The following is a 16,018-nucleotide window of genomic DNA, read 5'->3' on the forward strand; positions in this document are numbered from 1 at the left end:
TCTGAGATGGGTTAGAGGTGTAGACCCTAACTCTGTTCCTGTGTCTGAGACGGGTTAGAGGTGTAGATCCTAACTCTGTTCCTGTGTCTGAGAAGGGTTAGGGTTAGAGGTGTAGACCCTAACTCTGTTCCTGTGTCTGAGACGGGTTAGAGGTGTAGATCCTAACTCTGTTCCTGTGTCTGAGACGGGTTAGGGTTAGAGGTGTAGACCCTAACTCTGTTCCTGTGTCTGAGACGGATTAGGGATAGAGGTGTAGACCCTAACTCTATTCCTGTGTCTGAGACGAGTTAGGGATAGAGGTGTAGACCCTAACTCTGTTCCTGTGTCTGAGACGGATTAGGGATAGAGCTGTAGACCCTAACTCTGTTCCTGTGTCTGAGACGGGTTAGAGGTGTAGACCCTAACTCTGTTCCTGTGTCTGAGACAGGTTAGAGGTGTAGACCCTAACTCTGTTCCTTTGTGTGAGACGGGTTAGAGGTGTAGACCCTAACTCTGTTCCTGTGTCTGAGACGGATTAGGGATAGAGGTGTAGACCCTAACTCTGTTCCTGTATCTGAGACGGGTTAGAGGTGTAGACCCTAACTCTGTTCCTGTGTCTGAGACGGGTTAGAGGTGTAGACCCTAACTCTGTTCCTGTGTCTGAGACGGGTTAGAGGTGTAGACCCTAACTCTGTTCCTGTGTCTGAGACGGGTTAGAGGTGTAGACCCTAACTCTGTTCCTGTGTCTGAGACGGGTTAGGGTTAGAGGTGTAGACCCTAACTCTGTTCCTGAGACGGGTTAGGGTTAGAGGTGTAGACCCTAACTCTGTTCCTGAGTCTGAGATGGGTTAGAGGTGTAGACCCTAACTCTGTTCCTGTGTCTGAGACGGTTAGGGATAGAGCTGTAGACCCTAACTCTGTTCCTGTGTCTGAGACGGGTTAGAGGTGTAGATCCTAACTCTGTTCCTGTGTCTGAGACGGATTAGGGATAGAGGTGTAGACCCTAACTCTATTCCTGTGTCTGAGACGGGTTAGGGATAGAGGTGTAGACCCTAACTCTGTTCCTGTGTCTGAGACGGATTAGGGATAGAGGTGTAGACCCTAACTCTGTTCCTGTGTCTGAGACGGGTTAGAGGTGTAGACCCTAACTCTGTTCCTGTGTCTGAGACGGGTTAGAGGTGTAGACCCTAACTCTGTTCTGTGTCTGAGACGGGTTAGAGGTGTAGACCCTAACTCTGTTCCTGTGTCTGAGACGGGTTAGGGTTAGAGGTGTAGACCCTAACTCTGTTCCTGAGTCTGAGATGGGTTAGAGGTGTAGACCCTAACTCTGTTCCTGAGTCTGAGATGGGTTAGAGGTGTAGACCTTAACTCTTTTCATGAGTCTGAGATGGGTTAGGGTTAGAGGTGTAGACCCTAACTCTGTTCCTGAGTCTGAGACGGGTTAGAGGTGTAGACCCTAACTCTGTTCCTGTGTCTGAGACGGATTAGGGATAGAGGTGTAGACCCTAACTCTGTTCCTGTATCTGAGACGGGTTAGAGGTGTAGACCCTAACTCTGTTCCTGTGTCTGAGACGGGTTAGAGGTGTAGACCCTAACTCTGTTCCTGTATCTGAGACGGGTTAGGGTTAGAGGTGTAGACCCTAACTCTGTTCCTGAGTCTGAGATGGGTTAGAGGTGTAGACCCTAACTCTGTTCCTGTGTCTGAGACGGTTAGGGATAGAGGTGTAGACCCTAACTCTGTTCCTGTGTCTGAGACGGGTTAGGGATAGAGGTGTAGACCCTAACTCTGTTCCTGAGTCTGAGACGGGTTAGAGGTGTAGACCCTAACTCTGTTCCTGTGTCTGAGACGGGTTAGGGATAAAGGTTTAGACCCTAACTCTGTTCCTGTGTCTGAGACGGTTAGGGATAGAGGTGTAGACCCTAACTCTGTTCCTGTGTCTGAGACGGGTTAGAGGTGTAGACCCTAACTCTGTTCCTTTGTCTGAGACGGGTTAGAGGTGTAGACCCTAACTCTGTTCCTGTGTCTGAGACGGATTAGGGATAGAGGTGTAGACCCTAACTCTGTTCCTGTGTCTGAGACGGGTTAGAGGTGTAGACCCTAACTCTGTTCCTGTGTCTGAGACGGGTTAGAGGTGTAGACCCTAACTCTGTTCCTGTGTCTGAGACGGGTTAGGGTTAGAGGTGTAGACCCTAACTCTGTTCCTGAGACGGGTTAGGGTTAGAGGTGTAGACCCTAACTCTGTTCCTGAGTCTGAGATGGGTTAGAGGTGTAGACCCTAACTCTGTTCCTGTGTCTGAGACGGTTAGGGATAGAGCTGTAGACCCTAACTCTGTTCCTGTGTCTGAGACGGGTTAGAGGTGTAGATCCTAACTCTGTTCCTGTGTCTGAGACGGATTAGGGATAGAGGTGTAGACCCTAACTCTATTCCTGTCTGAGACGGGTTAGGGATAGAGGTGTAGACCCTAACTCTGTTCCTGTGTCTGAGACGGATTAGGGATAGAGGTGTAGACCCTAACTCTGTTCCTGTGTCTGAGACGGGTTAGAGGTGTAGACCCTAACTCTGTTCCTGTGTCTGAGACGGGTTAGAGGTGTAGACCCTAACTCTGTTCTGTGTCTGAGACGGGTTAGAGGTGTAGACCCTAACTCTGTTCCTGTGTCTGAGACGGGTTAGGGTTAGAGGTGTAGACCCTAACTCTGTTCCTGAGTCTGAGATGGGTTAGAGGTGTAGACCCTAACTCTGTTCCTGAGTCTGAGATGGGTTAGAGGTGTAGACCCTAACTCTGTTCCTGTGTCTGAGACGGGTTAGGGTTAGAGGTGTAGACCCTAACTCTGTTCCTGAGTCTGAGATGGGTTAGAGGTGTAGACCCTAACTCTGTTCCTGAGTCTGAGATGGGTTAGAGGTGTAGACCCTAACTCTGTTCCTGTGTCTGAGACGGGTTAGGGATAGAGGTGTAGACCCTAACTCTGTTCCTGAGTCTGAGACGGGTTAGAGGTGTAGACCCTAACTCTGTTCCTATGTCTGAGACGGGTTAGGGATAGAGGTGTAGACCCTAACTCTATTCCTGTGTGTGAGATGGTTAGGGATAGAGGTGTAGACCCTAACTCTGTTCCTGTGTCTGAAACGGGTTAGAGGTGTAGACCCTAACTCTGTTCCTGAGTCTGAGACGGGTTAGGGATAGAGGTGTAGACCCTAACTTTGTTCCTGAGTCTGAGACGGGTTAGAGGTGTAGACCCTAACTCTGTTCCTGAGTCTGAGACGGGTTAGAGGTGTAGACCCTAACTCTGTTCCTGAGTCTGAGACGGGTTAGAGGTGTAGAACCTAACTCTGTTCCTGTGTCTGAGACAGGTTTGGGATAGAGGTGTAGACCCAAACTCTGTTCCTGTGTCTGAGACGGGTTAGGGATAGAGGTGTAGACCCTAACTCTGTTCCTGAGTCTGAGACGGGTTAGAGGTGTAGACCTTAACTCTTTTCATGAGTCTGAGATGGGTTAGGGTTAGAGGTGTAGACCCTAACTCTGTTCCTGAGTCTGAGACGGGTTAGAGGTGTAGACCCTAACTCTGTTCCTGTGTCTGAGACGGGTTAGGGATAGAGGTGTAGACCCTAACTCTGTTCCTGTGTCTGAGACGGGTTAGGGTTAGAGGTGTAGACCTTAACTCTATTCCTGTGTCTGAGACGGGTTAGAGGTGTAGATCCTAACTCTGTTCCTGTGTCTGAGACGGGTTAGAGGTGTAGACCCTAACTCTGTTCCTGAGTCTGAGACGGGTTAGAGGTGTAGATCCTAACTCTGTTCCTGTGTCTGAGACGGGTTAGAGGTGTAGACCCTAACTCTGTTCCTATGTCTGAGACGGGTTAGAGGTGTAGACCCTAACTCTGTTCCTGAGTCTGAGATGGTGTGTTGAGTCAAATATTGAGTCTGGGGAATTGAGTGCAATTGTAAAACTAGTTTGTTTGTTTCATCATTTGTCATAAATTATAACTTTTGCTTTAAAGTTTTTGATTTACACAAATTCCGTTTTTCTCTCTATATATTCATGAAGGCGTGTAAACTGCTCGTTCTTCATGTGAAGTGAAGTAAACTGTCCGTGAATCTTTCAGAACGCTCTCAGAATACTTTTTTATGAAACTGCAATCTTACAGAATCATATTTATTTCTCCAAATAACAGACTAGATTTACTCTGTCTGAAACTCTAAGTGTCTGCCATCATATCTTCAGATCTTTGTTGCCAAACGTGTTTTTTGTTTCACTGCCATAATTGCAAATTTACTCCATCTATGCGTAGACACATGAAATGTAAAGAAAGACTTTAGGATAATTCATGTCAACTCAACCCTTGCTGTCACAGTTACTGTAGGTTCAGTTCAGCTCAGTTCAGTTTAGTTTTCATTATTTTAACTGAAAAGGAATTTTTCACATCATGATGAGGTGATATTAATTTCATGAGCTTTCCCGTTTCTGAAAACTGGTTCATATGATCATGAAATGGCATTTCTGTTTATATTAGTTAGTGATTCAGGTGAGGGTTACTGTGAAACAGACTGTGACTATTTAAAAAATAGCTTTATATTTTAGGAAAGTTTTAAGCTATTAATTTAAACCCTACCCATCATCCTCTGCTGTGGGATCAGTATTTGTGAGTGATAATTAGTCAAGTCACCCACATTTATACAGCACTTTTAACAATATGGATTGTTTCAAAGCAGCTTTACAGTGATAATAGGAGATTACAGTAACGGAGATTGTTTAGGCTTTACAGCAGATCTAGAATAAAGTTTACACAACACCATTAATGCACTCCAACCCGCTCATCCGCACAACAGTGCCTGGTGGCTTGAGAACGCAAACCATGAAATAGGTTCCAAGGTGCAAGCCTTGAAAAATTTTGGGGAAAAAAAGTTAGCTCTGCGCAAACTTAAAAAATATTACGTGTTCGGTCCAAAGGTATGCGCGTTTGAATATATATGTGCGCAGGCGTGTAGTCCTTCTTTACAAACCAACCCTCAACAAACTACTTGTCTGGCCTTAAAATGTATAATACAGAATGTTTTATCGCTTCCGCGTAAAGGGAAGGAGGCCTTCACAGGGGAGAGACTAGTGGACACTTCCGGACTGCATTGTCGTCGCGTCCAGGCGCAGGTCCTTCATCAGATCTGGAGTGTGTGTGTGTGTGTGTGAGTGTGTGTTCAGGCGCAGGTCCTTCATCAGATCTGGAGTGTGTGTGTGTGTGTGTGTGAGTGTGTGTCCATGCGCAGGTCCTTCATCAGATCTGGAGTGTGTGTGTGTGTGTGAGTGTGTGTCCAGGCACAGGTCCTTCATCAGATCTGGTGTGTGTGTGTGTGTGTGTGTGTGTGTGTGTGTGTGTGTGTGTGTGTGAGTGTGTGTCCAGGCGCAGGTCCTTCATCAGATCTGGAGTGTGTGTGTGTGTGTGTGTGTCCAGGCGCAGGTCCTTCATCGGCCTGGATCTGGCTGACTGTGGTAAACCTCGGATAAACAGAGAGACTAATATACCTATACTCTAGCTCGTCTACACATCGACGTCGGCCGAGTCTAACCCTATACCCTAGCGCATCTACATATCGACGTTGGCTGGGTGTTAATACCTGTTCCCCTAACTAGCTCTCTTGCTGCACAGCAATGATCGACAAACAGACTTCAGCAAATGTCCTTCAAATGCTTTAATCACAGTTCTCAGGGAATCTCTCCCAAGAAAAATCAAGGCCGGAGGATCTCAGACAAGTTCCAGTGAGAATCCCACACGTGAACATAAATACAACAGTTTTATAGAATTAGGAGGTATGGCAAAAATGACATGAAACATTATTTAATTTGATTAGTTCTTCATAGACAAGCCCTTTTGTTACTAGGTAACCAAAAGGTTTCAAGTTTAGACATTCTGTCTATTTTCATTTCCCTTATTTGTTATTTTTACACACACACACAACCAAAGTCAAAGGGGTATGGCAACACTCAAAAACAAAGAACAGAACGTTTTAGTACATTGTGTTTCAAAGTGTTAGTTTTGTTAGTCCTAAAAAGAAAAATAAGGTTTGATGTTAAAAACATGGTTAGTTTAATATACAGTTTACTATTTTAATTAAAAACTCCATCACAGTATCAAAGAGCACACGACAACGAGGACTTGACAGAGCAGCCATCAAGTGTTAGACAGTATTCTAGGTTTGTATGTGCTGAGTTTTTTTGTTCAATAATTAGAATCTCTGTTTTTTCTGAATTAAGTTATAGGAAATTACTAGTTATCCAGTTTTTTAGATGAGCTATGCATTCCGTTAATTTTATGAATTGGTGCGTTTCGTTGGGGCGTGAAGAAATATAGAGCTGAGTATCATCAGCATAACAGTGAAAACTAATGCCATGCTTCCTAATGATATCTCCCAACGGTAGCATGTACAGAGTGAACAGCAGTACTGAGCCTTGTGGTACTCCATACTGAACTTTTAATCGATAAGACATCTCTTCATTTACTGCTACAAACTGATAATGTTCAGATAAGTATGATTTAACCCTCTAGGCACCACGGTCGAGTTTACTTGACAAGATGCGGCACTGAATAAAACGGCCGATTTTGTCAAATAGGGTGTCAAATTTCGTTCGACCTCCCCTCCACTAGCTGGCAGACATGTCATACTTCATCCCCGACTCAAAAAAACGTCATGCTTCTATACAAAATCTTCGAGCTAGAGCGCATTGAATCAGTGCGAACAAAAGCGGAGCTAGTGTGCGAGTGAGCCATTTTATCAGAGCAATATTGTCAACGTCAGCGAGTATTTGCATTAGATTATGGTAACACTTTATAATAACTGCACGCTATTAATCATTAGTTAAGCATTAGTAAACAGTTAATTCATCATTTTTAAAGCATTAATATACATTAATAAGCAGTTTATAAATACAGTTATAAATGCTGTATTCTTGATTTATAAGCATGTCTATAATGTGTTTAATAATTGTATTTTCTTAATTTATTAATGATCACTTTATCATTTTTAAATGAAGTATTGCATTATTTACAAACCGGTTATTTAGGAGTTGTCAGTGGCTAATAAGATCACTTAGAAAGTGTAAGTAAATGTAGTAGATTCAGGTAGTTATAAAGCATTTAGTAGTGGTCAGTTAACTATGTTTGTGAGCTAATCTAAAGTGAGGACTAGTTATGCTTTGTAAAGCATTTACAAAGGAGATTTAAAGACTCAGTTTTCTTCTAAACAGAAAAAGTAAACAAATACAACACAGCGATACAGAACATAAAAATATTAACAGCCTTTAAATCTTCTTTATAAACGCTTTACAAAGCATAACTAGTCCTCACTTTAGATTAGCTCACAAACATAGTGAACTGACCACTACTAAATGCTTTATAACTACCCGAATTAACCCTGAATTACAGTAGAAATACATGTTAATAAACCATTTATTAACACACTAAGTAACTATTACTATATGTCTGAATAATAATATGTATTTAAACAGTTTATTAATAATTTACTTACACTTTCTAAGTGATCTTATGAACCACTGACAACTCCTAAATAACCGGTTTGTAAATAATGAAATACATAAATTGATCATTAATTAAGTATGAAAACACAATTATTAAACACATTATAGATATGCTTATAAATTAAGAATACTGCATTTATAACTGTATTTATAAACTGCTTGTTAATGTCTATTAATGCTTTATAAATGATGAATGAACTGTTTACTAATGCTTAACTAATGATTAATAGCGTGCAGTTATTATAAAGTGTTACCTAGATTATAATTATTATTATTATCTAATGGCATCAATAAAGCTTACCCGCAATGAAGTGTTGGGACTTCTATTCATGGACCCTGATTCTGAAGGGGAATATTTGCCTTCAGAAGATGACGGTGATTCTGGAAGTGAAAGTATAGCCCTACACCAAGCACAAACGGTGAATCCTTTGCCCAATGTAGATTGTCCTTTGCCCAATGTCAGTGGTGGGAACAATGTTTCACGGGGTCGCAGGGAACGAGGCGGGAGATTTTTACCGCGCTAGCCATGTAACTTTGTCTTCTGACCGTGTGCCTCTCCACGATCGCGGTGGCGACAGTATTGTGGTGGAGACTTTGTCTAATGCCACTGGGTATGTTAGACGAGGTTGAAGTATTCATAGGACAGTTAGGGGGCAACGTGGAGGTAGGGTGGGGAGTCGCAATGACAATGACAGTAGTCCTGTCGGCGCGCGCGCGAGGCAGATCTGGCCGCGCCCGCGCTGCTCGTGCCTCGTAGCAGGAGCAGAGGCGGTGTGACACGGGGCAGAGGGGCTATTATGCATAGTCTATCGCAAGCTGATGGGAATTGGCCAATGAGGATGAGTACCAAAGTTGGATCACGCCCTTTGATCAGCCAATTGGATATCTGGGGGAAAGAGAACTCTCCAATGCCAATTCGCCCCTAGATTTTCTATCACTCTTTCTCTTTCTCCTTTGTGTTGTGCCTTGCAATGAGAGGTACCACACCATGAAACACTACAAGAAATGTCACCTGGATGGATAGGGAGTCATTATCTCTACAGCAAAAGGCCTGCTACATAAATTCTTTTTTTTTTTGTCTGCCATTTATTAGTAATGATTTACACGGTTGATTTACTATCTATTTCCCTGACCATTTAGTAGTGTACAATGTGTTCTTTTTTGTGTGTTCATGTCCTTGTGATGTGTGCGTCTTTGTCAGCTAAAAAAAAAACCCCCAAAAAACATCAACAAAAACCGCTACATGCATTCGGTTTGTTTCTACCATTTATTAGTAATGATTTACACAGTTTGTTTACTACTTACTATTTACCTGAGCATTCAGTATTGTGAAATATAGCATACAGAAGGTGAGGGACATTTTGGGGGGAAAGAAGTGCTGCATTTTATCATTTAAACATGTGACTTTTCATGAAAATTCTATAATCCAAGATGGCCACCACCATATTACTTCATAATATGCAAATTAGATGGGAAAATGTAATCCCTACATAAACTTTGGATCATATTTAATATTTCTCTAATTTACAGAAAGTCTCTATCTTTTATCACTTTTAAGATATAGCCTTTTGAAATTAAGATGTCAAAATCGAACGTTTTAGGAAAAAACCTCTGGCGCCTAAAGGGTTAAACCATGCTAATGCAATTCCACTAATGCCAACATCATTTTCGAGTCTATTTAAAAGAATGTTGTGGTCAATAGTATCAAATGCAGCACTAAGATCGAGTAACACTAATAGCGAGATACAACCACAATCGGATGATAAGAGCAAATCATTTGTAACTCTGATGAGAGCTGTCTCAGTACTATGGTACAGTCTAAATCATGACTGAAAATCCTCACAGATATAATTTCTTTCTAAATAAGAACATAGTTGTGAGGATACCGCCTTTTCAATGTTCATCTTTGACAGAAAAGGTAGATTCGAGTTCGGCCTGTAATTGACTAATTCTGTACGATCAAGTTGCGGTTTTTTAACAAGCTTACAGGCTTCCGTACGTGGACCGCGTGTTCTGGGATTTTTAACGGTTCGATTCTCTCAAGTCTGTATTCAATGCATCCTCGATATCAAGAACTCATCCGGGTTCTTTCATGCGCCCTCTGTATTTCCGTTCTTCAGTATTGGAATTGAACTTCGACAGTTGATGATGATGTAGTACGAGAACACAAGGACACATGATCGCTTAAAGCGACACTATGTAACTTTTCAACCTTCATAATATATTTCCAAGATCCTTGTGATGGTACATCGACTTACAATAGGTTGAATGACACGTCTGCCATAGCCTGACAGGGTCTGTATCGCTTTTACTGGCACTATGTAACTTCGGTGTTCGGGTAGTAACAAGAGCACAAAAAGAAATGTAAGCTTAGCGTTAAGTTCTGCCAGGAAGACTCAATCAGCGCGTCATGAATTAACTCACTTCTAACCAATCATGTGTTAACACTCTCAGTATAAAAGAATGGTACTTACATCCGTCTGAGTTCGCAGATACTGACGGCGCCAATTACCTCCATCCTCCCCAACCACCTCCAAGATGGTCCTTTCCCTCCATCCTCCCCACCACCACCAGGAAGGTCCCTTCCTTTGCCTCCAGGGGGTCGGCTGCGCCCCTGCCTTCATCTTCAGGCGGGATTTGCAGATTCCGTTACCCTTGCATTGCTTGCTAAGGACGGGGCCTACACCAAAGACTATGCTTGCTGAGCTATTAATAAATTTACTTGTTATATCATTTTATCTCCCGAGTCTTTCTGGTAGAACTACAAAATTCGACTGCTTTACGGCATACGTCACTTCCCCCACCACTTTGTCAAATTTGGACTTGAGAGGCCAACCAGCGTTTGTTTTCGGCTTTCGTGCGTATGTTTTTGTCATGGGGGCTGTTTACACCTGGCCACTTAATGCGTTTTCTCAGATCGTGAAAAGTCCAGGTTTAAATGCCCTCCGAAACGCATTTGAGACGGATTTGAATCCGATCCCTCAAACCACTCCAGGAGGAGATCTGAGACGCATTCCAGACGAAACTGGACAAGTGTAAATGCATATGGTTTTTGAAACCACATATGTAAATTGTACTCCTACCAAAAATGCTAAAAAAAAAATTAAATAAAAAAACGTGTGAGAGCGTTGTATAGGCTATATGTTATATCCAGATATGACGACGCGCTGGAACACGCATCACCGCAGATGAGCAACTGCATCAAGCCAACGTGCAAACTATCGCAAATCAAAGTGAAAGTAAGTCGCAGACGCTTATCACACAATCTTCATCATTAAAAGTAAAGAAACGAAATGATCTACCAGGGCTGTTACTGCTCTCTCTTATTGCGGTCTTTGATTTTGAAATTTTAGCTGATGATCTATAAAATGCAGCTCATATCTGTTGCTTTCGGAGATGTGAACTCCATTAAATCTGCATAAAGCGCAAGAATTGAAGATCGAATTTAAATCCGTTTCGCAAAAATACATTTATGTGACCAGGTGTAAATGGAATCGTTTTGATAAATCAGATAGCTATGCCTCACGAATTAGTTTGCCAGCTGAACTCAGGTGTTGTGAGGTGTATTTATCACGTAGTCCTGAGGGATTTCAGAGGACGCTGTTGACGTTGATTCCTGCGATTATCATGAGAACAGCTTTCAATATCTCACATAATTATCATAAATAAGCCTAACGTAGAGGTTGTAAATAGTGTAAACGAGCACAATTTGCAAACTATTATGATAAATTGCAATAATCATGTCTAATGACATCATAACGGCCAATGTTATGAAATAATACGACGTACATTTAACTTAATTGATGTTATCTGGCATTTTGTAATGTTTACATTCCAATAAAAACAACACAAATTAAATTATACAGTAGGCCTAGACTATAGACTATTTACTTGTGATTTAGCTGCAATCATGTAAAAATTTTATAATATAATTTACGACAGTGCAAGTATTCCACAGCGACTCTAGGGGTCGCTGTTTGACAAAAACACAATTTCTACTTAGTGTGGCTTTAAGAACGCATACTGAGAAACAGCCATTAAGAACTAATCATTTTTGCAATTGTAACAAACAAAGGACACAGGAACTAAACACAAGAGAACACAGAAACAACAGGAATAGAAAACAACTTCAACCTTAAAGTCCTTCAGACAGGAATCATGACACATGTGTTGTGTGTTTTATTTCAGAGTCAGTTCAGAGGAGAAGATGGAATGATTTGAGAGTGATTCACCTGCTGAACACAATCACACACAAGAATGCGCATTAAATATACCATTTCTGTCATCTTTATTGTGACTCTGGTCATCATAGAAAAGGAAAACAACATTATTTCAAAGTAGGTGCTTCTCTCAATCTCCTCTATTTATTCTTCTGTATGTGTGAATAACAGTCAAAGAGCACTTTAAAATCAAAAGTTGTCTGGTGTTATTCATTTTTCAATTTCTATTAAAGGGATATTTCACCCAAAAATGATCATTCTGTCTCATCATGCGGTTCCAAATCCGTTTGGCTTTCATTCTTCTGTGCAACACAAAAGAAGATATTTTGAGGCTGTTGGGAACCAAACTAAACTTGTTATCATTGTATGGACAAAAACCTCCCCAAAATCTCTCTGTGTTTTGCAGATAAGAGAACATCATATATGCTTGGAAGGACATGAGGGAGAGTAAATTATGACAGAATGATAATTTTTGGGTGAACTGACCTTTTAGCACTAATAGCGACTATCACGGTTTCTTCTGACTCTTTCAGGGTGTCTGATAAACTGAGCACACAACTAACCCCGCTTCTGCTCGGCCCGTCTCTGTCCGCTCCACACAACGCCTCAGCAGACCAACACCTGGATCATCTTCTGGAGAACGCCTCGGTTGACCAACACGAGGATCATCTTCTGGAGAACTCGACCTGGTCCATCCAGCAGAGCGTGTCTCCAGCGTCTGCGTCAGGAGGACAGAAACACATTCTTCTGCTGGCCACCACTCGCACAGGCTCCTCTTTCGTTGGGGAGTTCTTCAACCAGCAGGGATCAAACATGTTTTACCTGTTCGAGCCGCTGTGGCATGTGGAGCGCATGCTATCGGTCGAGTCTGGCGGGACGAATGCCTCAGTTGCTGGGCCGGCGTATCGTGACGTTCTGCATCAGCTGTTCCTCTGTGAGTTCTCACTGCTGGAGAGCTTCATCGAGCCAGCACCACAGGATCATGTGACGGCTTCGCTCTTCCGCCGTGAGTCTAGCCAGTCGCTGTGTGAGGATCCCGTCTGCACGCCGTTAGTGAGGAAAGCGTTTGAGCGCTACCACTGTCGCATGCGGCGCTGCGGGCCGCTAAACCTGACGCTGGCCACTCAGTCCTGCAAGCAGAAGGAGCATCACGCCATTAAATCCGTCCGCGTGCGACAGCTAGAGACGCTACGTCCGCTAGCTGAGGATCCCAGACTCGACATGAAGTTCATCCAGCTGGTCAGGGACCCTCGCGCAGTTCTCGCCTCTCGAATGGTTGCCTTCTCCAGCAAGTACAAGATCTGGAAGAGGTGGGCCGTGGACGAAGACCTTCCAGTGGACGAGGACGAAGTGAGAAAACTCAAAGGAAACTGCGACAACATCCGTATGTCTGCTGAGATCGGACTCAAACAGCCACCATGGCTTCGCGGACGCTACATGCTGGTGCGCTACGAGGACATTGCACGATTCCCAATGCACAAAGCTACAGAGATGTACAGCTTTATAGGCATTCCCTTCACCGTAACGGTGGAAGAGTGGATCCTACAAAATACTCAAGCATCTAAGGAGGTCAGTGGAGTTTATTCCACCCAGAAAAACTCCTCTGAACAGGTGGAGAAATGGAGGTTCAACATTCCCTTCAAACTGGTTCAGCTGGTGCAGAAAGTGTGCGGCCCCACCATGACTCTGTTTGGCTACAAGTTTGCGGAAAACAAAGACATGTTGATCGATAAATCAATAAGCCTGATCGAAGAGAGAACATTCTTATGATACTACTCAGACTTCATGAAGGAGACTGCTGAGATATTTGAGGATCAGGGCTTGACATTAACACCCACCAAATGCGGGTGGATTTCAGCAGTGGCGAATAACGCAGTCACTCCTACTAGACACTTTTTTTTGTCCCTAACCCTAACCCATACATATGATACTGAAATATCTAAAACTCTTCCAATACACATTTTCTGCAGAATAGACACACGATACCAGCTGAGTTTTCTCGCTCTCTCGTCTCTCTGACAGCGAGTTACACACAAACCCGCCTCCCCTCACTCACTCGTTTCATTTGCTCCGGATAAATTTTGTTTTAAATATTTTAAGTAAATATTGTTGGTGTTACAAGGCTTGAATTTTGGCGTGGGATTGTGTGTATTGTACATACTTTGAATCATTCCCACAGATTTTGTGCTCAGACCCAACTAAGGATCCGTGCGTCAGGTCTTAAAGTACCTGCCATAAAGTCCACTGCAATTGACTGAATTTTCCCGGCTTTCCGTGTTTTCACTGTTATACGATAGGGGGTGCTATTACACAACTTTTGAAAGAGTACTGAATCTCTGGATCAAAACACAGGCGAAGAAGAAGCAGAAACAAGCGATAGCATATGTAAGCGTATGCATTTGTAAAATAACTTGACCATCAACATTAAACAGCACATAAATCAAAACTTTTTTTCCAGCATTTTAAAAATTTGCCAGTGGGTGGAGTCAGGCTCTGACCAGGGGTTTATTTAGCCTTTAAGCAGTACTGAACAATGAAATATTATTAATTTTTTGGACTGATGGCTAAGTCAAAAGTGATGTACTCATGTAAAAAACATTTTTATTTTTTTTAAATGCATAGTTAGAAATGATTATTGAGTTGAAGTGAGGGATTGCCTTGGGACATATAGCAGGTCTTTTCAACTGTATATACTGTATGTGTATTTGTTTTGAGGGAAATTAGCAAACAGATGTTTCTGGCCTGGTTTTGTGTCTTCAGATATTCTTTCCTTCTATCCATTGCTGAGATATCAAAGACACAAGGATTTAAATGAATAATTTCCTAATTATATTTATACTCTGTCAGGCCAGTTTGTTATGAACAACATATAGTCTCTTGTAATACAACTTTTAGATTTCCCTTACGGGATTAATACAATTCTTATAAAATAATTTTTATAAAATAATTCTTGATGTGTTTTCTGTTGTAAAGATTTGATCAAACAAATAATAAATAGGGGCTTTAGTTACTATACTTTGAGTGGTAGCTGAAAGTCTAAACATAAGAGATGTGTGTACTAAGATCTCTTTCAGTGCTGTTGCAAAATAGTACTTAAATCCAATAATGCCAGAACTGTTTTCTCCACAGAGTTTTTAAGTTGCATCTAAATCTGTAAGTACTAATTAGTGTCTAGAGTCCAGGAATACACACAAACCTTAGTGATGGCCCAGAAACACTTAGTAGTATGGCACTGCCCTAACCAAACTCTCTTTTTCATTGTATCTGTGCCCTAGGTCTGCCAAACTCCTGTCCCGTCCCGTCATCTGCTAACACTTAGCATCGGCCTTCGAGGAGGAAGAACCTGCTTTCTGTAGCAGCTAATCAGCTGTTTATTACTGTGCGTCTGCTATTTAGAGTGCCAGTGAAACTCTAACATGCTCATTTACGCAGAACCCCTCCTGTATGTGGTACAGACGATTTACTCAAACTGACCTCACCCTCCCACCCACACGCAGTTCGGCAGATCTCAGAGGAATGGCCCCATGCCTCCATTCACTCACATCAAGTTGAACATTTAAGCTCAGTGTGTGGAGATTCAAGCTTAGGTACGACATACACAATTTCAAACTTTTGCTTTTTCGATCTATAGCTTGTGTGACCAAATATATGTGCATCTTGCATCAAGGAATTTATAGCTAAGGACATTTTAAGCTTCATGAGGTCTAAGGGACCGGCGTGGTTCATGTGGGCTGTGTGTAAAGGGTGGAGCATGTGTATATGGTCAGAGCAAATATAGAATAGCACAACCGCTCTCCGCAGTCTCACAGGAACCTTTTTTCCTTGCAAGTAAAAAGAGGCCATTAAGCATCCAGACCACCACATCAGATAAGAAGAGAGCTGTAATATAAACCCCTTTGACAACAATGTGTCAGTGCACTGAAAAAACTCTATATTAACATGGTTTTATCCGTTAAAAATATTATTCAACATTACTAAATCTACTTATACCAACAAAGCTAAAGTTTATTGGCTAAACAAGGTGGAAATAGCTAACTTTTATGTTATCAGTTTTTACCATATTGTGTCGTTCAGGCAAATCAGTTTTTCCATTGAAGTGTAACAAAGTTTGATGATTAATCCGATTGTAACAATTTACATTTTATCTGCTTCTGCTTTTAATTACCATTGATACTTTTACATTTAATCATTCAGCAAATTATTTTATCCTAAACGAATTACAAATGAGGAAGATAGCATGCAATTTGATAGAAAAGTCACAATATTCTTTGTACACAATGTCAAGTTAAAAGTAAAATCA

The 16,018-nt window shown here is 42.0% G+C and overlaps 1 protein-coding gene across 1 annotated transcript in view; it reads left to right on the top strand.

Annotated features, from left to right (window-relative positions):
• chst3b (carbohydrate (chondroitin 6) sulfotransferase 3b) overlaps positions 1 to 14,164 on the top strand; it is a 17,469-nt gene extending 3,305 nt beyond the window's left edge. Inside the window, exons 2-3 of the mRNA XM_082153038.1 lie at positions 11,687 to 11,835; positions 12,252 to 14,164. Of these exons, the coding sequence (XP_082009164.1) occupies positions 11,756 to 11,835; positions 12,252 to 13,488 (1,317 nt within the window). The 5' untranslated portion in view covers positions 11,687 to 11,755 and the 3' untranslated portion in view covers positions 13,489 to 14,164. The remainder of the gene's footprint in view (positions 1 to 11,686; positions 11,836 to 12,251) is intronic.
• Positions 14,165 to 16,018: the final 1,854 nt, after the last annotated feature.

This window comes from Leuciscus leuciscus (assembly GCF_965113295.1).
Source record: "Leuciscus leuciscus genome assembly, chromosome: 21".
Lineage (NCBI taxonomy): Eukaryota > Metazoa > Chordata > Actinopteri > Cypriniformes > Leuciscidae > Leuciscus > Leuciscus leuciscus.